Below are 26293 nucleotides of genomic sequence, written 5' to 3' on the forward strand. Positions count from 1 at the left end.
CTGCAGGGATATCGAACTGTTGGCTGTAAGCCTGCGTCCCTACTACTTGCCCAGAGAGTTTGGACACGTCATTGTTGTTATTGAATACATCCCTCCTCGGGCGGACATGGAGATAGCAACAGCAGAATGGATGATGTCACTAACTAAGTTACAAATGCAGCACCCTGAGGCGCTTGTGCTAATTGCTGGAGATTTTAACCATGTGACGCTGGACAAAACATTACCTGCTATCTCCCAGTATGTGGACTGTAACACCCGGGGAAATAAGACTATTGATTAACTGTATGCAAACGCTAAGGTGACATACAGCGCCACCCCGCTGCCTGCACATGGGAAAGCAGATCATAACCTGGTTCTGCTTCAGCCTCACTACAAACCAAGAGTGAGGAAGCAACCTACAACCACACGCTCATTCAGGAAGTGGTCCACTGAGGCAGAGCAGGCTCTGAGAGACTGCTTTGGAACTACGGACTGGGATATCCTGCAGGGGTCACAGAGTGAGAACATTGAGGAGGTTGTTGACTGCACTACTGACTACATCAACTTCTGTATGGACATTGTAGTTCCAGTAAGAACAGTATGCTGCTATGCTAACAACAAGCCATGGATTACAAGTGACATCAAGGGCATTTTGAACCAGAAGAAAAGGGCCTTTATAAGCGGTGATCAGCATGAGCTCAAGCGCGTGCAGAAGGAACTCAGAGTCCAGCTCAGGGCGGCGAAGGAGCAGTACAAGAGAAAGCTGGAGCAGTAGTTGCAGAATAACAGCATGAAGGAAGTGTGGTATGGGATGAAGATCATCACTGGCTGCAGCTCGAAGCGGGGTGCCACACTAGAGAGAGGCATGAAGAGAGCAAACCAAATGAACAACTTCTTTAACAGGTTTGACCACCCTAACCCACTCTCACCTTGGAGTACTGCACTCTCCACCCATCCTTCTGCTGATACCAGCATAGGAGAGAGTTTACCCCAACCCACAATTACAGCAGTGCAGGTGAACAGAGAGCTGAGGAGACTTCGTACCAGCAAAGCAGCGGGTCCAGATGGAGTATCGCCATGACTGCTGAAGGCCTGTGCGCTGCAGCTTGGGAGTCCTCTACAGCGCATCTTCAACCTGAGCCTGGAACAGGGGAGAGTCCCGAGGCTTTGGAAAACATCTTGTATCACCCCAGTCCCAATGGTATCATGTCCTAGTGAGCTGAACGACTTTCGGCTTGTCGCTCTGATGTCACATGTGACGAAGACCATGGAGCGGCTGATGCTTCACCACCTGAGGCCACAGGTACGCCACGCCCTCGACCCTCTGCAGTTTGCATACCAGGAGAAGGTGGGAGCAGAGGATGCCATCATCTATATGCTACACCGATCCCTCTCCCACTTGGACAGAGGCAGTGGTGCTGTAAGAATTATGTTTCTAGACTTCTTTAGTGCCTTCAACACCATCCAACCTCTCCTCCTTAGGGACAAGCTCTCAGAGATGGGAGTAGATTCATACCTGGTGGCATGGATCGTGGACTATCTTACAGACAGACCTCAGTATGTGTGTCTCGGGAACTGCAGGTCTGACATTGTGGTCAGCAACACAGGAGCACCGCAGGGGACTGTACTTTGTCCGGTCCTGTTCAGCCTATATACATCGGACTTCCAATACAACTTGGAGACCTGCCACATGCAAAAGTTCGCAGACGACACTGCTATCGTGGGCTGCATCAGGAGTGGGCAGGAGGAGGAGTATAGGAACCTCATCAAGGACTTTGTTAAATGGTACGACTCAAACCATCTACACCTGAACACCAGCAAAACCAAGGAGCTGGTGGTGGATTTTAGGAGGCCTAGACCCCTCCTGGACCCCGTGATCATCAGAGGTGACTGTGTGCAGAGGGTACAGACCTACAAATACCTGGGAGTGCAGCTGGATGATAAATTGGACTGGACTGCCAATACTGATTCTCTGTGCAAGAGAGGACAGAGCCGGCTATACTTCCTTAGAAGGCTGGCGTCCTTCAACATCTGCAATAAGATGCTGCAGATGTTCTATCAGATGGTTGTGGCGAGTGCCCTCTTCTACGCCAAAGTGTGCTGGGGAGGCAGCATTAAGAAGAAGGACGCCTCACGCCTGGACAAACTGGTGAGGAAGGCAGGCTCTATTGTTGGCATGGAGCTGGACAGTTTGACATCTGTGGCAGAGCGACGGGTGCTGAGCAGGCTCCTGTCAATCATGTAGAATCCACTGCATCCACTGAACAGTATCATCTCCAGACAGAGGAGCAGCTTCAGCTGACAGACTGAGGAGATCGTTCCTCCCCCACACTATGCGACTCTTCAATTCCACCCGGGTGGGGGGGGGGGTAAACGTTAATATTATACAATGTTATTGACTGTTATACCTGCCTCGCACACTCCACCCTGAATTTTTTAACGTGCACTGCATTTTTATCACTCTTTAATTAATACTGTTTTTTATCAGTATGCTGCTGCTGGAGTATGTGAATTCCCCTTGGGGATTAATAAAGTATCTATCTATCTGTTACAAACTATCTTCTACGTTATTTAAATTCTGTTTACATTGAATATATTGTGTATAACTACGAGTCTTTTACTTGTGCATTGTTTTGTTTTTTAAATTTAAATCGTCTGAACTACACCCAAGAGCACTTTATAACCGATGCTTGAGCAAAAGAAAATTTCCTCCACAGTGATGATTAAAGCACATACACTACTTGTGTACTAACTAAGCATACAGAAGCTGCTTCATTTTATTTTCGGCTTATGAAAAGCACGCTATTTTAAAATCTTTCTGGAGTTCTGTATGATTGAAATGACAAGAAAAACTTGCAGGGACTGAATTTCAGAGCTGGACTGTAAGTATACCACTTATTAAAAATATTAAGGCACTTTCAAGGCCACATTTATGTCATTATAGAATTAGTTGAAATGAAAAGTCAAGCAAAATGGTGCCAGTGGCCCATTCTTCAGGCAACATGAATCCTGAGGGGCCGAGTTACCTTGAAAGCTTGAATATTGTAATCATTTTAGTCATCCAATAAAAGGTGTTGTTTTGCTTGACTTTTCATTACATCCATAATGACTAACACTGTACAACACCCTAGTACTATGAATTAGTTGAGAAATAAAAATATAGGATTCATGCATGCTTGGAGAGCACAATAAATAATATGATCAATCAACTGTCAGCTAAATGAATGGTGAGATTATTTTTAAATATAGCATTACACACAGCTGTAATAAAGAAAATAAAATAAAGCTTTGTTTATATCATCAGGTTGTTGAAAACATGGCTACAGTTGCTCATTACCTTCAGAGTCACTGAGAGTTGTTTCTTATCCCAGCTGCACTGGGAAAAAGATTGGATCCAACCTTGGACAGGGAACCATCATTGCAAACACTCATCTACACATTGTTTCCAAAATAAAAATGATCTAGTTTATAAAAACTTCCACATTTCCCAGACATTGGTTAATGTTTTGAGCCATAAAGTAACTCTCTTCAATCATAATCACAAAGACGTGCACATCTGTTCACTTATGCTAGACAGAATGAAAACAACAGAATAAACATTATTTTATAGGAATTATGAGAGTAATCTTAAATTGACAGGTTTGATTTCACAATGGTAGCCTTAAAGTTGGAACCAATGTTAAAATTGAGTGATTTTCAAAATTGAAGCATCAGGTATGTGACATTTGAAATTTGAATTAGTTTGACTTGTCTAGTAAATATTACTTTACATAAGTATTATTAACCAGCTAATGGCTCCTCTATATAGTGATGTAAAAATAAACCTCAACAGTAAATTTCACAAACTTGACAAAGAGATTTTTCTGACAAACCCAGTATGAAAATTGTATTGTTTTACAAAAGAGTTTGTGTAAAAACATCCTAAATTAACTTGGTATTCAGTAAATCATGTAACAACAATATAATTAAATATGAATTTTTTTAGAATTGATTTTAAGCAGTATTTATTCTCCAGTTACTGGAGAAAAACTGAATAAACTTAGTATGTGCACACATGTTAAGGGAAAACAGATACCATCTTAAAACTTACTATGCAGCATTAAAAAAAGCTAAAACATTAGAGAAAAACTTATTCTGAACACAAAGGATGTAAACATTGTTTTTTAGTCTTCAAAACAAGCTCAGGAATGAATACTTCTTAACAGCACACATTGTTCACTTTAATTTCTAAACCTTCAACATAAAATATGTCTAAAACCAAACCGTTTTTAAATCTCCCAACTGAAAAAGTAACCCTCCCTTCTAACTATATAGGAGGATTATGAATGCTTTGCTTTCAAAGTAAAACCATATCCTAGATGAATCCTGGAATCTCTTGTGTACAGGAAGCTGCAGATGAATGTTTTTTTACTAGAAAACACCAGAAATGGTAAGAAAGCTTACCATTAATAACACTGTGATTCTGGCTTAGAAATAAATACAAAAAACCTCAAACTTCAAAAAGGCACACTTTTCCTTGGTTTTCTGCACTTTTTTCTAGATAAAAAATTTTTTTTTTCCAAAATGATCACTGGCAGACTGACAAGAGATTCATTTCCTTCATAACTGGGACCTCACTTTCAGAATCAGTTACACTGATTTCCTGTACTCTAGCCACACTCAGTTTTTCTGTCTATGATGCAGTTCATCTTATGTTGTATACACCAAAACCATACCTAACTTAACTAGACACATACTCTACAGACCTGTACACTCCAACAAAGGTTCTGTTTTTTCTTGTGATAAAATATTTATTGAAGTTTAAATAACATTAATGAGAGACAGAAACAATGACACCAACTGGTTTCTCATAAAATAAGCTGTCGAAAGAAAACAATTGTAAAAGCAGTAATAACAGAAAAAACTACAGCTCCGCCCCCACCCACAATATTTGCCCTGTTAAAAAGTAAAACAGATGGAACACAAGTTATGGAGGGTGCAACCCAAATGTCCGACCTCACCAAGCCAGAATTTAAGAAGCAGGAAAAGTAGGGCAACAGCAACCAATTTCTACAAGAGAATACCATTTTGTTAACATATGAAATGGATGATCCACTGATCACTGCTGCTGAGAGTTCCAGGAGATCAAGACTGAAAATGGGACTTGCCAAGTTGCAAAGAAGATAGAAACATCAGATTTCCTGTAAGAAGCTAAAAATGTCTTTACAGCTATTGGGCCTAGATAAAACAGCCTGTGATTGATAGACAAAAAGGAAAGAGAACAGCAATCAAGTAAGAGAAAAAAAAAAACGAGGAAGGGAAGGGATATTAAAGTGAAAAACAGTCAAGAAAAATTTGGTGATAGTCAACCACAAAGCCAAGGGTGGGGGGGGCAGCCCCAAAACATATGAAGCTTGCCTAGCAGAAGGGACAATAGAGATCAGTGGACAGACCCATAGCAAAGCAAATGTTAATGTTCATTTTATTAAACTGGCTTGACTCAATTTACTGAAGCAACAACGATCCAATTATACTGGCTCAAAGACATTTATGCTAGATGAATACTCAATGAACAACCAAACACCTGAGATTAAAATGAACAATTACACTTAACCTATGTTCAAAGCTTCTATCAGCAATATATATATACTGTAAGCAACTTTTTAACCAGAAACACAAATGTACAATAAACTATGAATATGTAAAAAGCTGAACCAAAAAGTTTAATGCAGTCTATCAACTTAAAGGGTTATTAATGTCACATGCATGGATGCTCTACAAATTATGTTATTTTCAAAGACATCCTCAGTGTTTCATGTGATATCAACTCAAGCTGACGAAAATCAACGTAAAATTATCATTTTGGCTCAGTACCTGTGCAGTTTATTTTACAGCTTTTTTCAAACATCAACTGATCCCACAATCCTTAAACTTAATGTAAGGTGTTTTGCATGAAGCTAATAAAAGCATGAGCACACCAAGCCACTACCCCCAATAATCAAATATATCCAGAAAGTGTGTATGGCACTAGCATGCTGGATTATTATTATTACACTAATGTCGCACTACCAAAAATATCTTATTAAAACAAAAACCTTTTCTATAATCAGTACAAGTTAAGTAAATTTAGCACGATGAACAAAGATTAATTGTAGTTTAAACAGTAACAACATGAGTGTGCTGAGAAAACTTAAATAATTTTGGTTAATAAATACTATGGAAAACAAAAAGAAAGATAACACAACAAAAAGTGCTACAAAAGACTCAAAACATTTTACTCTGTTCTTTGGAAATGACACACAGGAGCAGAGGACACTTGGGACTGAGGCTTGGTAAATCTGCTAAACTCTACTTTTGGGTGAGGCTAGGAAGAGTGAAAAAATCACAATCACATTCATACAGTTAAAAAATATATAAAGGATAGTAAAGCAAAACATTAAGTGAAATGAAAATGGGGTAAAATACTGTTTTGAGTGTGTAAGATGGGTTAGTCATGTTCATATTAACAAGCACTATCTAGTGATATCAAAATTAGAATATTAGAAAATTTTCTTTTTTTTATTGCTGTGCTCATAGCTTTGTTTGCCTGATTGACAAATGGCAGTACTAACTTCCATCAGTGCTGTAATCCTGTTTGCATATTGTCTTGGCTCTGTGGCTTTCCACCAGTAACTCCAGTTCTTTAACTCATACCTTTTAATATTTCCAAGAGTTAAGTGAAGCTGCAGTATATCTGTAAATGACAGAATGGCATCACACTTAAGTTATGCCCCAAAATTTGTGATTGAATTCAGATTAAAAATGAATGAATTGGCTGAAGATCTAACTATAACCTACTCAAATTATTCACATGACAACACTGTAAAACTAGGGATGCTCCAATCAGGTTTTTTAAGGCGGCTACCGATTTGATACTGATTTCATGTTATTTGATCAGCCGATTCTGATGCAGATTCAGATTTTTTAAAATTCCTTTAAAACACTTCTTACACTAATCTACTGTATAACCAGACAAAGAGAAGTTTTATGTCCTATATTAAAGTGCATTTTAATAATTAAACTATAGACTACAGGTGCTAACTGTTCAATTTTTATTAAGAAAATGAAATTCTGCAGGCTTATTGTTCAGTGACCATAAAATACTAAAATAAATAAAATGTCCTTAAAATACATACTTTAACTAATAAAATATGTACAAAAATATTTATCCATAATAATATCATTTAGTTTTTTTCTGTAATGTACTTATCTGAAACAAGGCTTAATTAAACAGTACTTTCACAATTTCTCTAACAAAAAAAAATTATCTTTCTTCTCACACAATCATTTAATTGATGTTGGCAAACAATTGAACGCTGCTTAAACATACAGATGCACTTATGTTTTAATCATTTTAAATCATTAATTGCACTACAGCTGTTTGCAGTTAAAATATAAAATCTTTAAAAAACGGCCTAATATTTACTAAGTAGCAATTTCAAATTTGTCTTTTCTTTCTCCAAATAAAAGTGTAAGGTGCTGCATTTTAAACAAACACGCTGTTTCAATTTAAAGGATAAAATGAAGCTCTGAATGCCTTAAAGTAGCTTTTTTTGCACTTTGTCTAATTGCACAGGACTTCTCCAAAGGAGCACAACAACTATATTACTGTAAAGCTTAGAAAAGCAGGGGCTGAAGATATTGTTTTTTCTGATCAGCCATTTTACCAATCACTGACTGAATCTTTTTAAAGTGAAAAATCGGTTGATTTGGATCAACAGTCGAGCATCCCTATGTAAAATTATTTTAATTCAAACGTTTTCAAAGCTGTAATAAAACACTTTTTACTGTTATTCATTAAGGGATAATGTTGGAGCTTTTATTAAATAGCTTGGTGCCTAATCATGAAAGACTAAAACAAAGCACACTTCATTTAGTTTTTAAAATCAAGAACAACCTACCATTTTTAATGTACATTTATCTGACTTTTCATGCAAAACTGCAAATTGATTTTAGACTTTTGCTTGTAAGGAGAGAGATAACAATTTTCAATTTCCCTCTTTAAATGAGTTTTTCTACAGCATATTAAAATGCCTTTCACACTAAAAAAAAAAACCAAAATGTGTTGCAAATTACTTGCTAGCTGGGCACAGCAGTGCTCACAGTTTAACCAATTATATAGTTCACATTTGAGGTTAAATACAGGGATATAAATTGTCATTAACGTTCTACTGATTTCACTTAAGGCTACCAGATAAACAGTCATGCTTTTAATATGTACATTAGAGAATTCATTTTTATATTTATTACATTTAATCAATCAATTTTATTGTCAACATCACACATAGTAACATAACCCATCGCATATCCTCAAAAATAGCTATGAATTTAAACATAGTAACAATATGAAATGTTAAAGAATGGTATATAGCAAAACTCAGAAAATATGTTGACAGGATTGTTAAAGCTATCCATCCAAATTAAAATACAGTATAGTTAGTACAGATATACTTTTGACACTATTATCACTCAAACAAAAGGGAGTAGAAATTCAAACTAAAAGTTTTGTAAGAATAATTATCAAAGTCTAAAACAATTTTAAGTTTACAGTATGATACTATATATACATTATTTGGAAAAAGTCTATTGGTTTATCTTCAGTGATTTTTGAGCAGTGTGTTCAAGTCACAAACCCATTTTGGACAGATGCCAGTTCATCACAGAGCTCACAAAAACACACTCACTAACACTAGGCCAATTTAGGGTCACCGATTATCCCAGTAGTACAGTCATGGCCGAAATTATCAGCACCCCTGGAATTTTCCCAGAAAATGCACCATTTCTCCCAGAAAATTATTGCAATTACAAATGTTTATTTCCTTTATGTGCATTGGAACAACACAAAAAAACAGAGAAAAAAAGCCAAATCTAACATCATGTCACACAGAACTCCAAAAATGGGCCGGACAAAATTATTGGCACCCTTTCAAAATTGTGGGTAAATCGTTTTATTTCAAGCATATGATGCTCGTTTGAAATCATCTGTGGCAAGAAACAGGTGCGGGCAATATAGCAATCACACCTGAAGCCAGTTAAAATGGAGAAAAGCTGACTCAACCTTTCTGTTGTGTGTCTGAGTGTGCCACACTAAGCATGGAGAACAGAAAGAAGAGCAGAGAATTGTCTGAGGACTTGAGAACAAAAATTGTGGAAAAATATCAACAATCTCAAGGCTACAAGTCCATCTCCAGAGATCTTCATGTTCCTTTGTCCACTGTGCGCAACATAATCAAGAAGTTCACAACACATGGCACTGTAGCTAATCTCCCTGGACGTGGACGGAAGAGAAAAATTGATAAAAGACTGCAATGAAGGATAGTCCAAATGGTGGATAAACAACCCCAATCAACTTCAAAACATATTCAAGCTGTTCTACAGACTCAGGGTGCAAGAGTGTCAGCTCAAACTATCCGTCGACATCTGAACGAAATGAAATGCTATGGCAGGAGAGCCAGGAGGACCCCACTGCTGACACAGAAACATTAAAAAGCCAGACTGGAGTTTGCCAAAATGTACTTGAGGAAGCCAAAATCCTTCTGGGCGAACATCTTGTGGACCGACAAGACCAAGGTAGAGCTTTTTGGTAAAGCTCATCATTCTACTGTTTACAGAAAACAGAATGAGGCCTACGAAGAAAAGAACACAGTGCCTACAGTCAAACATGGTGGAGGTTCTAAGATGTTTTGGGGATGTTTTGCTGCCTCGGGCACTGGATGCCTTGACTGTGTGCAAGGCATCATGAAATCTGAAGACTACCAAAAGATATTGGGGCGCAATGTAGGGCCCAGTGTCAGAAAGCTGGGTCTGCGTCAGAGGTCATGGGTGTTCCAGCAGGACAACGACCCCAAACATACCTCTAAAAGCACTCAGAAATGCTTAAAGACAAAGCGCTGGAGAGTTCTGAAGTGGCCAGCAATGAGTCCGGATCTAAATCCGATTGAACACTTATGGAGAGATCTCAAAATTGCTGTTGGGAGAAGGCGCCCTTCAAATCTGAGAAACCTTGAGCAGTTTGCAAAAGAAGAGTGGTCGGAAATTCCAGTTGAGAGGTGTAACAAGCTTGTTGATGGTTATAGGAAGCGCTTGATTTCAGTTATTTTTTCCAAAGGGCGTGCAACCAAATATTAAGTAGAGGGTGCCAATACTTTTGTCCAGCCCGGTTTTTGGGTTTTGTGTGAAATGATGTCAGATTTGGCTTTTTTTCTCTGTTTTTTTGTGTTGTTCCAATGCACATAAAGGAAATAAACATGTATATACAAAAACATTTGTAATTGCAATAATTTTCGGCCATGACTGTATATCTTTGTACTCCAAGAAGTAAAAAATCTTCAGGGAGCAAACTGAATGTTCAAACATACTATCTCCACAAAGAAGAAGTTCAATAATCTGCAGTACACTTCAATCCTAAATACAAACCCATAATATAAATGGGGCCTAAATCTGAATAAAATCTTATACAAACCAGAACTACTCATTTCAAAGAACAAAATAACATATGCTGTGTGCTTTGCTATTCTTTACTGTTTTTGCATAATAAGTACTTTGTTTTCATGCAAAGTGTTGTGAAAAAGTATGAAAAAGTATCTGTACCCTATCCAATTTCCTCTATTATTCATTCTGCTGACTCTAATTGATTAGGGTGTATTAAGTAGAAGTCTACTGCTTTTTACACATTCTTGGCTGGCACTGAAAAACCTTATTCAATAAATGACCTCCATTTTAAAAAGTTACTTTTTTCACTCAGGTGCCTTTTACTTACAATTAGATTTTGTCTGAAGACCTGAAAAAAGTTAGTGACAAAAATTTACAGTAATAGAGGAAATCAGGAAAAACTGGAAATTGTTTTTTCTAGGTCTGCAGATGTATGTTCAATATGTTGGTTGCAATATAGAAAGAAAATATCACCACAAATTATTTTGCAAGGCAATACATGACGAATAAACTGTTTAAAATCCAGGAATGACAGCAGTCCAGAATTAGAGTTAAGAAAAAGTAATCACAAGCCGTATCAGTACAAAGCAAGAGAAATACAATACTGAAACAACATTGTAATATGTGAAACAGGATGCCGCCATATTTTTTGGAATATATAACAGATGTACTCAGGTTTCTGTGTACACAGACTTTCTGTGATTATTTATGTTGCAATGTAGACTCCACTACATCATTCCGAAAGAACCTTCTATTCTGTCCCACAAAGATTTACTTATTATAAATCCATAAAATTAATAAGTGATAAACTTGTGAGGAGGAATCAAGTGTTCTTATATGCAATTTTGCAACACTGAGCAGTTAGTTGATTTAGTGATAGCCTACTTTCATAACTAAGAATGACAAGTCTTGAGAAATTTCATTAAATGCAAGCTAAAATCACAGGTGGAGATTTGATTATACAAAAGAAATATAGAAAAACATTGCATTTATTCCAAAAAAGAAACATTTATGTGTTTTTACATCATTTTAAATAATCAAGAAATTTATCTCAATACCACTTATATAAGTGATTTGTTTTTAAACACTTTCTTTGTACTGTCTTAATCAGAAGTGCCTCATGTATTATGTTTGATTATATCAAGATTTCAAGCTGAAATTACCATTCCACTACATAAAGTACAGATATAGTCATGCTAAACGGGGGTTTTGTTACAGGAATGTATTCAGATGGGACAACAGGACAGACGTCACCATCCAGAACTCTTAAAAACACAACCTCAGAAAGCTATCCCTGTCCAGGCCACAAATGAAGTACTCCCTCAGACCTTTTACTGGCATCACCAAAGAACTAAGAGAGGCCCCTCAACCCAATTTATGAGAGAGGAAGACAGATCAACCAATACAAAGGAAGGTAAGGACCAACTCAATTCCATGTCTCAACTATCTGTCTGTACACAATTGTGTAATGAACAGGAAAATCAATGTTTCTTTACCTCTTTTTCACATAAAAATATGAAAAATATGGTGTATATTTTAGGACAAAATCTAAATCAGTAATTGGTATCCTAGCTTAATATTTTCACGTGTTTCATTTTAAATGCAATATTAAAATTAGGTTGTTAAATTTCCTAACATTAGAACTACTTTCAACTGTGTTTATACCCTGAACTTATTAACTCTGTATGTTGTGTTTCCATATTTCCCTGAGAGTATGTTTTTTTATTTCAGGTAACAATATTTTCCACTTAACGGCAAAATTTTGGGTCACGTAAGTTAATTGGTTCTAAATTGACTTACATGAATAAGAGTCAGTGTGTGGCTGTGATGAACTTGATGAAATGGCAGCAAGTCTTGGAACAGTGAATAAATACCTTATGCCTCATGCTGCTAGGTCAGGCTTTACTGCACATGAGGCTGTTGGTATAAAGTGGGAACTGATAATGAATAAATGGAAATATGAGTATATTCACATGGTTTTATATTCTATTGCAGTGTATGTTTTATTGAAAGTTATTGTCTTTTGTGCTTTATTGTGTTGTCTTTCTTTATTCAAATCAGGACACTGAAGACATCCTGACACAGCCCACCATGTGCTGCTAATCAGCCACCTTAGTCAGTCACTGCCGATCCAAACTACTACCTGTGCCAATCACTGCACCTCCTAGGGTACTGTGCCCTTCCACGGATGCCGCTGCATCTCACCACGCTCCCTTCTGCTTGTTCCTGTGATCTCTCTCTCTCTCTATCCCATCCACTCCACTGCTCAACAGAAGGTCATGATCCAGAACCCATGAGCCCTTCCCGCCCTTGTACTCTCTAGCACTCCTCCATCAACCAAGTGCTTTTTCCAAAACCAATTCTTTCTAACAAAGACCTTTCTTGCCAGAAACCTTTCTTCTTTTTCCTGCACTAACATGTTCAAACTTTTATTTGAGTGGAACCACGCCCAGGACCTTCCGATTACTGCGCCATGCAGTAATCATTTCATTAAGTCGCTAAACAATGACATGAGCTAAAAACATGCTGCGCTGAAATCATTCAATAAATTAACCAATTAAAACAATTAACACCATTTAGACTTTGGAGAATAATTATTCATAAGTTTAAAATAATCAAGTAGTGCTTCATGTCTATTTTTTTTAAATAAAGAACTCATCTGCAGAGAGTGGGACTACAGCTCTCTTTACAGATAATGTATCACAAGTAAAATGTATTTAATGTTTAAAAAAAAAAAAAGAATGCTTTTGGTAAATCATTGTACTAAACTCATTTATACACTGATCAAGGTAAAACCTCCAAAAAAATTCAAAACTATTAGAAATTAATTTCTAATGGAAAAAATAACTCTCTTTCAGAAATATCATTAAAATAGTGGGAAAATATATGCATTGCATGCAAGTCGGAACTTGAACTGTAAAATGTCTGTTAATGGGAAAAATAGTAAGTAAAAATGCCTAATGCTGTATTACTTAATTAAGGAAAATATTTCAGTCTTATTAAAAAGCCTACAGTGAAGCAATTTTAGTGTACTCTAAATTAAAAAACAAATAATTCAATCTATTAGCTTGAACCAAGGGTATGTACAGTATGTCGACCTTGTGCTTAAACATCCTACAGTTTTCAATAATAATACAGTACATCTCAGGGAGTTGTAAAAGGCATAATGATGGCATGAAAATCCACCACTGATGAATGACTTTGAGGCATGCGCTTTCTTTTCTGAGGAATCACTCAGGGTGTCACAAACCCCCTCCCAGTGGCTACACTTCCTGAGACAAGGTACATATATATGGGATACATATGTAGGATGCAGGGTATTACATGCAGTGGGTTCTACGTCTAAGCTAAACAATCAGATGTCAGTCTAGCTGCTTAGCTGTTGTCTGGGCACACGAGACTGGATATACATCATGTGCATATGAAAGCACAAAATGTTTGAAAATGATGACAAAATCCATCCCATATATTACTATGCCTCAGAGGAAATAACAGTTGCTCATCTGCATCAAAACCAGTTTTTTTTTTTTGGTTAAAAAAAAAAAAACAAAAAAAAAAAACAAGTTGTTAGTTGAAAATGAATTAGAATTTGGTTAAAATTAACAATTTGGAAATTTTATGTGCTTGTTCATATCTGCAGAATTTCGGTTAAGTAGAAACCATCATAACCTTAGACCCAGCTATACTAACAACTTTATAGATTAAGTGTTCACAGAGCTGGAATCTTAACAGCTGTTGTGGTTACAACCTAGAACTACTAATATTGTATTCACTAGAATATCTATTCAAACTTAGGACAGGTTTATCATACATTTACCTTGAACGATTATAGAAATGTGGCAACATGTCCATTCGGTGTATTAGAACATCATCCATTCTCACAGAAAAATGCACTTCAAACTTCAGTGAATGGAAATACCTCTTTACTAAAACTGCAGCTTTATAGCTTTTGGGCATCTACTACACACTTGGAGGTCCTTTTGATTAAGGCTAAGCAACAAACAGACTCTTTGCTTTTGCTGTGTTAAAACCAAATTAAATTGCACTTATACTGTAGAAAGTCATTTACAAATAACATATTACAAATTTCACTTAGATCCTTGAAGCTCAATTGCAAGAAAACATAACATAACATAACACAGCACAACATAATATAATATAATACATCATCCTGAAATTCCAGTTAGGGACTCTGGGAGCTATAGCCTATTCCAACAAAATTAGATATAAGGCAGGAATCAGCCCTTTACAGGGCACTAGACCATTGCAAAGCTCACTAATGCACATACAGTGGGGCAAAAAAGTATTTAGTCAGCCAGCTTTTGTGCAAGTTCTCCCACTTAAAAAAGATGAGAGAGGCCTGTAATTTTCATCATAGGTATACCTCAACTATGACAGACAAAATGAGAAAAAAAAATCCAGAAAATCACATTGTCTGATTTTTGAAGAATTTACTTGCAAATTATGGTGGAAAAAAAGTATTTGGTCAATAACAAAAGTTCATCTCAATACTTTGATATGTACCCTTTGTTGGCTATGACAGAGATCAAACGTTTTCTGTAAGTCTTCACAAGGTTTTCACACACTGCTGCTGGTATTTTGGCCCATTCCTCCATGCAGATCTCCTCTAGAGCAGTGATGTTTTGGGGTTGTCGTTGGGCAACACGGACTTTCAACTCCCTTCAAAGATTTTCTATGGGGTTGAGATCTGGAGACTGGCTAGGCCACTCCAGGACCTTGAAATGCTTCTTACGAAGCCACTCCTTCGTTACCCGGGCGGTGTGTTTGGGATCATTGTCATGCTGAAAGACCCGGCCACGTTTCATCTTCAATGCCCTTGCTGATGGAAGGAGGTTTTCACTCAAAATCTGACAATACATGGCCCCATTCATTCTTTCCTTTACACGGATCAGTCGTCCTGGTCCCTTTGCAGAAAAACAGCCCCAAAGCATGATGTTTCCACCCCCATGCTTTACACTAGGTATGGTGTTCTTTGGATGCAACTCAGCATTCTTTCTTCTCCAAACATGACGAGTAGAGTTTTTACCAAAAAGTTCTATTTTGGTTTCATCTGACCATATGACATTCTCCCAATCCTCTTCTGGATCATCCAAATGCTCTCTAGAAAACTTCAGACGGGCCTGCACATGTACTGACTTAAGCAGGGGGACACATCTGGCACTGCAGGATTTGAGTCCCTGGCGACGTAGTGTGTTACTGATGGTAGCCTTTGTTACTTTGGTCCCAGCTCTCTGCAGGTCATTCACTAGGTCCCCCTGTGTGGTTCCGGGATTTTTGTTCACCGTTCTTGTGATCATTTTGACCCCACGGGGTGAGATCTTGCGTGGAGCCCCAGATCGAGGGAAATTATCAGTGGTCTTGCATGCCTTCCAGTTTCTAATAATTGCTCCCACAGTTGATTTCTTCACACCAAGCTGTTTACCTATTGCAGATTCATTCTTCCCAGCCTGGTGCAGGTCTACAATTTTGTTTCTGGTGTCCTTTGACAGCTCTTTGGTCTTGGCCATAGTGGAGTTTGGAGTGTGACTGTTTGAGGTTGTGGACAGGTGTCTTTTATATTGATAACAAGTTCAAACAGGTGCCATTAATACAGGTAATGAGTGGAGGACAGAGGGGCCTCTTACAGAAGAAGTTACAGGTCTGCGAGAGCCAGAAATCTTGCTTGTTTGTAGGTGACCAAATACTTAACTTTCCACCATAATTTGCAAATAAATTCTGTAAAAATCACACAATGTGATTTTCTGGATTGTTTTTCTCATTTTGACTCTCATAGTTGAGGTATACCTATGATGAAAATTACAGGCCTCTCTCATCTTTTTAATTGGGAGAACTTGCACAATTGGTGGCTGACTAAATACTTTTTTGCCCCACTGTATACCCACACTCACTCTCAAACTTACTGCACCTGCACACTCACACAGAACAAACTTAAAATCACAAATTAACGCAAGCAGCACATTTTTGGGAACATAGTAGAGTGTTTACATGTAAACAAGTACAAATTAAACTGAATTTAAAGATTGAAAATAATTCTGTTTCTTTAACATTATTATGAGAAAATGAATTTGGCAAGTCAGGATCTTTCATTCTTACCTGCTGATCCTAACTGTTTGTAGAATCGGTATTCCAAATGTAACTGTGGTGCCCTGGACTTCATTGGTTCCTGTTAAAACACAAAGAACACAATTTAAAACAAAAGCAGGAAACAGCTATCTGCTAAGATGTAAAAAAAAAAAAAAAAATACAATAGACTTACCAGCTTAATTGCAACATATTCATTTGTGTACAAATTTTTACCTAAAATAGAACATAAAAAAATGTGTTAGGTCAGGTTATTTAATACAGATATACTTTGTTTTTTAAATTCTGACTGTAGAAAGTTGGCTAATTAGTTGTGAAAATTTTATTTAAAACATTTATAAAGTAGCACTTCTTTGTGATGTGTTAAGTCTAGGAAATAATTGTTTTAAAGTATACATGGGGGAGTTGGGGCCAATTGATCCAGTATCAATAGTAAGCAAGAGCCCGAACCTACATAAGGATAAATTGAAGCAAACAACTACACCCATATTGGATCAATTAAGAGTTGCTAATTAACTTAACAGGCACGTGTTTGGGATAACCAGAGGAAAGGAAACCAGAGTAACTGGAGAAAACCAACTTGAACACGGGGGAAAGTACTAATCCCACTTTGACAGTAAATGTCTTACTCCATGTGAAGTGGTGAGATTGTACTTACTTGTGACAGTTTTTGACCAAAGTGCCTCACTTGTCTGCAGCAGCAGAAGTAAAAGTCAAATTAGTCTAAATTAAAGAACTGTACCAAGATGTTTTTGTTCTACATCAGTCCCTCTATATAGTAGTTATCTGATAGCAATACATGTTATTATCTTGGGGCAGCAATTTACGATCATGTTTTATTTTTATAGACATAAAATCAGTCACTGATGTCAAGAGACGCAAAGTTATGTGAAAAAATGCCTTCTTCTGGTGGTCATCCTAATATTTTACAAGATCCAGTCTTACAAACAGGGAATAAATGTTGCATTAAAATGATAAAAGGCCGGTTGATATCCTGAAATGTATTCAATGCAGAAAATGTCAAGTGACACAAAAAAATGGTTTTTAAGTGAATTAAAGATAACGGGGATGGATCTACAGAAAAATAAAAAATGCTCACAAGCCTTTGATTGTTTTTAGAAATACGTTTAGTGCAACAAAAGCAGGCGAAGAACAAGGATCTGTGCTGGTATCCCGAAGGTTGCCGGTTCGAATCCCCGTCAGTGCCAAAAGAGATCCTACTCTGCTGGGCCCTTGAGCAAGGCCCTTAACCTGTAATTGCTCCAGGGGGCGCTGTACAATGGCTGACCCTGCGCTCTGACCCCAAGGGGTATGCGAAAAAAAAACTAACAAACACTGTTGTAAGTCGCTCTGGATAAGAGCGTCTGCTAAATGATGTAAATGTAAATGTAAATGTAAATGTTTTCATCAGCCTAGGCATTCGCTAAATCATTGTTTTACCATGAGCTTGGAGATATATTATACCAATGGAGCGGCTGATGGTACAAGGAAGGATGCAGAAGTTTTATGTTCAAGTGCATTTTAAGCATATGTCCAATGTTGCTGAAATATCTAAAATACACTATAGTTCTAGAGTGTTGTACAGTGTTAGCCATTATGTATGCAGTGAGAAGTCAAGCAAAAGGACACCTTTTATTGGCTAACTAAGAAGATTACAATATGCAAGCTTTAATGGCAGCTCAGGCCCCTTCTTCAGACAAGATGTAATAGAGAAACTGAAATTCCCTGTGTTTATAAAGACATTAGGACAAATACAGCATTGGACATTTTAAATGTAAAAATGAATAGACCTCTCCGGGCTAAGATTAATTTGGTGAGAGAGCAGAACAATGTACAGTCAAGATCTTTTGATTAGATAACTGTCCACCAAAGTCTTTTGATGAGTTTTTCCATACAATGTGGATCTGTAGTCAGGTTGTCTGGGTCAGTCAGAGAGATAAACAATTTTCTTACCTGGAGCATGAAAGTGTAATCTGCATTACTTTCAACGCACTACAGTTCTGTGCAAGTAGAATAGGAATACTCTGTGTGAAACACAGTAATATAATTCTGACTTTCACAAATAAATATTTTTATCTACTGTATATGTAATAGGCACGCTACATTGGTCTTACCAAAAAAGCACTCTCAACAGTACCAAAAAACATATTCTTCAATAGTTGAGATTTTGAATAATGCTATAATTTAATTGTGTTTCTTAAAGCATGTAGGGTGATGCAGTGACCCTGAAGAGCTGATTTTTTGACTGTACAAGAATATCCCTACTGAGATGCACGACAGTGAAGCAGGTACAACTTTCACATGTCCCATATTGAATGAAACATTATTTTCAGTCATATACTTGCATTAAAACACTATATTATGTCCATAATGGTCCCTGTCTACTACCTACGAGATGATCATAGCACGCAAGTATGAAATCCCTTTTGAATAATCTGATAATCAGGGTTACAGTTAGGGTGCCTGCACAACAGAGATGGAAAGATCAGATCAAAATAATCTAATAATCGAGAGGATCAGAACAGAGGTTATGGAAGAAGAAAGAGGCAGGATGGTGAGAAGCTTGTGCAATAAACTATGCCCCGGGAAGTGAGCAGCAGGCTTGTGCTCGAGTGTGGGGGCTGGAGAAGGGGTGAGCCTTAGAACAACACAGAGGTGTAGAAGTGGCCGTGTCATGCATTGTCCTTTGGGTAGACACCAACGGTTTAGCTAAGTGAGGCATGAGTGGGGTTCAGTAAGGAGTCCTATGGACACTGACGGAAAGGTGGTAGGAACCTGAACCCGGGATTAATTCAATGACTGCACCAGGCTTTAGAAAGAGGCATTGGGGCTTGTATCTGTTTTAAGAAGAAGAAACCTGCCTGGGATTTTAATCTTGTTTGAATGTATTTATTTATTTGGATTTTAACCTCCCCGTGTCTGCGTGGGTTTCCTCCGGGCGCTTCGGTTTCCTCCCACATTCCAAAGACATGCAGATTAGGTGGATTGGTGATTCTAAATTGGCCCTAGTGTGTGTTTGTGTGTGTCCTGCGGTGGGTTGGCACCCTGCCCAGGATTGGCTCCTGCCTTGTGCCCTGTGTTGGCTGGGATTGGCTCCAGCAGACCCCCGTGACCCTGTGTTCGGATTCAGCAGGTTGGAAAATGGATGGATGGATGGATGGATTTTAACCTCCCTTTGACAACTTTAATTTTATGGACTACAGTGATCCCTCGCTATATCGCGCTTCGCCTTTCGCGGCTTCACTCCATCGCGGATTTTATATGTAAGCATATTTAAATATATATCGCGGATTTTTCGCTGCTTCGCGGGTTTCTGCGGACAATAGGTCTTTTAATTTCTGGTAAATGCTTCCTCAGTTGGTTTGCCCAGTTGATTTCATACAAGGGACGCTATTGGCAGATGGCTGAAAAGCTATCCAGCTTACTTTCTCTCTGTCTCTCTCTCTCTCTCTTGCGCTGACGTAGGGGGGTGTGAGCAGGGGGGCTGTGTGCAGCTGCTTCCTGAAGGACAGGCTGCACGGAGCTTCGCATACTTAAAAGCTCAAAGGGCACGTATTGATTTTTTTTATCTGTCTCTCGCTATCTCTCTCTCTCTCTCTCTCTCTCTCTCTCTCTCTCTCTTCCTGCTCCTGACAGAGGGGGTGTGAGCTGCCGCCTTCAACAGCTTTGTACCGGCGGTGCTTCGCATACTTAAAAGCCGTATTGATTTTTTTTTTGACTGCTTGCTTTGCACTCCTTTGAAAAGGAAGATATGTTTGCATTCTTTTAATTGTGAGACAGAACTGTCATCTCTGTCTTGTCATGGAGCACAGTTTAAACTTTTGAAAAAGAGACAAATGTTTGTTTGCAGTGTTTGAATAACGTTCCTGTCTCTCTACAACCTCCTGTGTTTCTGCGCAAATCTGTGACCCAAGCATGACATTCTAAAAATAACCATATAAACATATGGTTTCTACTTCGCGGATTTTCCTACTTCGCGGGTGGCTCTGGAACGCAACCCCCGCGATGGAGGAGGGATTACTGTATTTATTTAATGACAAATCTTTTTGCACTGCACTTTGAAATACTGTTTGATTGCTTGGTTTTAATAAAAGCACTTGAACCAGTTTGCATCAACCCCTTGCTGACTCTTGAGTGTCCTCATTTGCCCAGCTAATCCTTGGGTACATTATCAACGGTTCTGGGTTCAAGAGGCTCTTGGAAGCATACAGGAAGCATGGAGCCTATCACACCATTAAAGTCTTTTGTCAATCCTATATTCAGTCCTCAGTCAGGGCACTGACTAAGGAAAGATATTCATGTAAAATGAACAGTACACATTAAGAAAAACTGAAGACCCATAATCTTAAAACCTTGAAAAGGCAGATGTTCTGTTTTCTTCGACAGTTAACTTAAACAAAAATCCAGCTGATACAATGACCTGAGAACAGGATCAATAGTTTTTTCTAAATATGTATGTATCCATCAATAACGGAAATTGATACTAGCTGACAGTGCAGTACAGGGAGTACCAAGTATTATGAAGAAAGGAAAAATGAATCCAGGCAATGTTTACTTTCCATTTTATACACTTTAGCAAATTAGCAACTTGGAATCTAATCCACATTGAAACTTTATTTTTTTTATCTTTTCAGTGTGAAATTACACATTGACGTTGATGCCAGTTCACTTCACTGAGTGTCTGAACATCAAATAAGTAACATAAAACTCAATGCACATATGACAAATCACGTGACACAGACAATTGCACACAGCAAATAAGTCAAAATTCAAGGCTAGCTTTAATATTTGAACAAACCTGTTATCTTTAAATGAACTGAATACAGCAATGGTAGATCTAAATTCAAAAGCATAAAAGTGGTCTTCAAGCACAATTTCAATGCAAAAACCCTTGGGGACATGACAATACCTTAGTAGAAGCAAGAAAAGTAAATACATGTTTGTTAAGATCTGTACAACTGTGCTTTATGGTAGCAATACGTCCATTATAAGAAGATGTCAGAAGGCGAACAGTGTTGTATGGGGTAAGCAATCACTTCATATATTTTGGGCAATGCAGTTTACAATGCTTCTGGTAATAATGTGGCATAAAAAGAAAAAGAAAGAAACCGTATCTACCTGCTGTTTGGTACATGTTAAAAGATGAACAACTAAGCAGATTATCACACAAGCAGAGGGAAATGGGTAAATTATTGGTGCTTTGAAAGGTATCAAGAAGTAAATCTCATTAACCATAAAAGCTCAACTGTTTTAAATGTGTGCATACACACACTAATGTGTAAGGGATGGGCTGATAGATCTCTGAGGAAAAGACTTTTGGGTGATTACTGTAATACTACAGACTTACATTTTAAAAACAAACAACTAATTTCTCAAGTGTTCAACAGGATGACCTAAACAGAGCAAGTGAGTTAATATTAGAAAGTCTCACAAAAAAACTGTCCTTTATTTCTAAAACCTATAGCTAGGGATAATTTGTATGTTCTTAATACTTTGTACCATTATGAGTGCTAAAATTTTTTTAGCAGTGATGCTCAAGTAAAATAAATATATATTTAGCATACAGATATTTAAATAATTTGCATATTAAAAAGTGCTCAATTTGAGAAGATATAAAAAGTTGTTTTTTTTAGCCTTGAAACCTATTCTGTTATATGTCATTCCATACTAGTACAAAAGCTATCAAAACTAAAGAATACTGTTTCATTTCATTTTTCTGTTGTATATCTGATGAATCTATGTTTTTGATGTCATTGATATAGAATTTTCAGAATGGAATACAATAAACGGACTGAAGTGGTAAGAAGTATTCAATTCCTTTTTGACTGCTAAATGACGAGTTTCAATATGTTTTGTTCTATACTGCTGTCTCATCATAGTTCTAATCAGAAGCATAATGATACATTCAAGCAAAGAACAAGCTAAAATAGGTTTTTATATTACTCCTTCTATTCATAGTTGCTTATCATTAGCTTCTTTGTTATCGTAATTGACTTAGGAAGAACAATAGTATTATCTCTTCAGCATAAGCATCAGTAAAAGTACGAGCAAGTTTAAAATATATCACATCAATTATAGTAACTCTGATATGAAATACTGTAACAAAATGTGAGCAGAAAGAGCATTTTTGGCATGCACATATTTTATATATATATATATATATATATATATATATATATATATATATATATATATATATATATATATATATATATATATATATATATATATATAAACATATATAATTTATGTTAAGTAAACAGACAGCCCCAAGTGCTTCCTGCAGTTAAGAAAAATGACTATGAACTGACCAAACTGAAACATTAACACTAAGTTTGAATTAAATGGCTTTGTGGTGAAAACTGAAAATTCACAGTAACACATAAAGAACATGCAGACTGTACACACACTGCATGACTTGAACACAAGACTCTGGGGCTCAGAGTCTTTGCTTGGCGTTGTGAGATTGGCAAACAATTGGCATGGGTGAGTTTTTTTTTTTTAAACATACCAGTTCTTTTCATACCAGGATTCTGTGCTTCTCTGAAACAGGGGCATCATATTGCTGGCTTCTTTTCCACATAGAGGAAGGAACACATGCAAGGATTGGTTTGTGGTTTAGTCAAGTTTAACACCATCAGTAGTGGCTGCAGATCAAGATGATGTTCAGTGCCATTCTAATCAGTTGTAATGTCTTGTGCCTGCAGTGGGCTGGCGCCCTGCCCGGGGTTTGTTTCCTGCCTTGCGTCCTGTGTTGGCTGGGATTGGCCCCAGCAGACCCCCGTGACCCTGTAGTTAGGATATAGCGGGTTGGATAATGGATGGATGTCTTATGCTCAATGCATTCCTAATATTGATCTTTTTTTTTTAATTAATGTGCCTACCTTTAAGGGAGTAAAAAAGTACTCTGGACTTCTCATACCTGTTTGATGGCTTATGTAGCATACTCTTGATTAGGAAAAGTTAAAACTAATAGTGCATCAAAAAAGACAGTCCTTATTTTAATGTTGAGAATATGTGATGCTAGTCTTCAATCTTTATCCCTAAACTGCACACATACACCCAAGAATAAACCTAGAACTAGCAATGTACTGATCAGGTTTTTAAGGCCAATACCAATCACCGATTACATGTTACTTGATCGGCTGGTTCTGATAGAGATTCTGCTTTTTCCTTTATCCCTTAAAAAAAACATTACACTATGCTCCGGAATATAAGCCTTACATTCTATATTAAAGTGTATTTTTATTATTAAATTATAAACCAGGGTTTTTCAAACTCGGTCCTGGAGACACACTGTGGCTGCAGGTTTTTGTTCCAGCAAGATTCATAATCAGTTACAACAACCGTAACAATGATCTCATTTAATTAGGTGGCATTTTTTTCCTCTTCACTTGTTCTACATTCAGAAAAGCACGGCTGCATGATTTTTACATCTGTAAGACATTTAGAAAGATTACTAATTTTGCTACAGATTTAAATGCTTAACGCTTTTATCTGTGCAGTTTGCTCCTTTCCTTGTATTTTAACACTAGAATCCCTGAAGCTTACAAAAAAACTCATAATATCAGGCCACCTTAAATTCCCTCACACCTCCTCATCAGCGTCTTTTGTTTTGCAAATGTGTTGATCAGCACAGGCAGCCCGCTATCCCATCCCTCACCGACGCACCTTTAGTTGTACACACAAAGTTCTCCCAGCTCAAGTCTGTTTATCTGTGTGAGGTGCCTGGAATTGTATAGGGTAAATAATATATTGTTATTTGGAACACATGCATTTCACGTGTGTTCCGTGTCTACAACGATCTGTGTAAATGCAGTATGACAGGAGATGCGAGGCAAGAAATGTTGAACATATAACTAGAACAGAAACGTTTTTCATGTTCTACTAATAATTGGCCAAATACTGATGTGAAGTGTGTAATGTGTTAAGACTGAAGTCCAAATATCATATAAACACTTTCACAAAAGACACAGATATAACAAAACAAGTGCACTTTTTTGAAGAATTTAACCAAAATAAAAGAAATTGGAATTGGGTATGACACACACACACCCACATATATGTTTGCTTGGCTGGTGTAGAGGTAAGAACTGCTGTCTCCAAGTCGAGAGGTGGCGGGTTCGATCCCAGGGCTTTCATGCGTTAACTGTTTTGAGTAGTGAACGGCTATTTATTACTACTATTATAGAATAAAATCATACAATTTATTTATTTGAGTGTTTAACAGCCGGTGTAAATTTATGGTATTTGTAAAAGATATTGTTGAAGGAATATAAGCAGACACACAAATGCTGGTGAATCATGTCTTCTTGGTATCTTGTTACATGAATTTTTTAATTCAGTTTTATTCTTGCGTATTGTTTCATTATTCACTTTTATACTCTCATGTTCACGCTCCTTTGTTAGTTTTCAAATAAAGACGTACAATAACAGAGGTGAACTCAGATGAGGATAAGGGTTCTACATCAGAGAAAGAATAGAAGCCCTCCCTGCAAGAAATGTCTAGACACACATAAGAACAACACAGCGGCAACAGGCATAAAGGCGAAAGATGCCACTGTTTGGTTGCAGCAAGAGGTTGGGCGTCAGCAGGGCTTACAGAGCTCACCATGGTATCGTGCAAAGTCCTGTTTGTGATTATGTTTTGTGATGGCCTTTATATAAAAAAAACATTTATATGTTACTTATATAAAGCCAGATCAAATGTTATTTACCTTGATATATTTACTTATCTTCCTACAGCGTAAAGTCACAAGTAGACTGCAGAGCTTCCTGTGTTTCATCGACACAGGGATGCTGGCAAAATACTAATTGTTCTTTTTAACCAAACTTAGTTTTCTAATTTCTATATTGTTCCCAAAACATAGAATCTGGGAAATAACAGTTCACTTAATTAGCCCAGGAGTCCAATTAAAAACAAACACTGACTGGAACAAAACTTGAAGCCACAGTGGGTTCCCATCACCGAGTTTGAAAACCCCTGCCATAGATCACAGGTGTTAACTGTTAATTTTTATTAACTACTAGAGGGCTTCGCTTGCCAAACCCTAAACCCCCGGCCTCCCCACCCCCGGCCTGCGCTATGCGCCAGCCACTTATGTATGTGGATTTCATTTTCACCAAACAATAAATCTTTCAATTCTCGTGGATACGCATCTTCACTGGGAAGAAACACTACTTTTCCCTGATGGCAAAACGAATTTGAGGATCTACAAGTATCCGACTTAAAGTTTAAATCCGAACAATATATCTCTTTTCGCTGTTCCGTTATTTCACCGAGTAATAATTTTCGTTTGTTTGCGCTAATGCGATCTTTACTATCATTTTTTTTGACTTTCGAATTTTAGTACTTTCGTTATCTCTAACCTGCTCTGCATGTGTATCACACCAACATTTTTGAATTCTTTACGACGTTCTACTCTGTCATCTACTCTTCGTCTTTTATTTCCGGTCCCAGGCGTGGTTAAATCATTTGGCACAAAGCCTCATCTTAAAGGATGTGAAAGTATCTCTGAAAAAGTCACGTCTCGTCCCAGGATTTTTTTACTACAATACAGAGAAATTAAATTCTGTAGGCTTGTTTAATGACCATAAAAATATTAAAATAAACTCTCCTTAAAATACACACTTTAACTAATAAAATATGCATCTATAATACATATGGCATAAAAGAAATAAAATGCTTCTCATTAATTACAAGTTGTCATATTGTTTATTTTTTCTGATATGTACCTATCTGAAACCAGGCTTAATAAAAAAA

The 26293-nt window shown here is 37.3% G+C and overlaps 1 protein-coding gene across 4 annotated transcripts in view; it reads right to left on the minus strand.

Moving 5' to 3' along the window:
• The window catches only part of LOC114654608 (casein kinase I), a 225910-nt gene that overhangs the window by 71531 nt on the left and 128086 nt on the right, over positions 1–26293 (minus strand). For all 4 annotated transcript variants that reach the window (XM_028805242.2, XM_028805238.2, XM_028805239.2 and 1 more), the window contains exons 3-4: positions 16706–16746; positions 16543–16612 (exon numbers count right to left, since the gene is read on the minus strand). In XM_028805242.2, coding sequence (XP_028661075.2) covers positions 16543–16612; positions 16706–16746 — 111 coding nt within the window. The remainder of the gene's footprint in view (positions 1–16542; positions 16613–16705; positions 16747–26293) is intronic.

This window comes from Erpetoichthys calabaricus, chromosome 7 (assembly GCF_900747795.2).
Source record: "Erpetoichthys calabaricus chromosome 7, fErpCal1.3, whole genome shotgun sequence".
In the NCBI taxonomy this organism is placed as follows: Eukaryota; Metazoa; Chordata; class Cladistia; order Polypteriformes; family Polypteridae; genus Erpetoichthys; species Erpetoichthys calabaricus.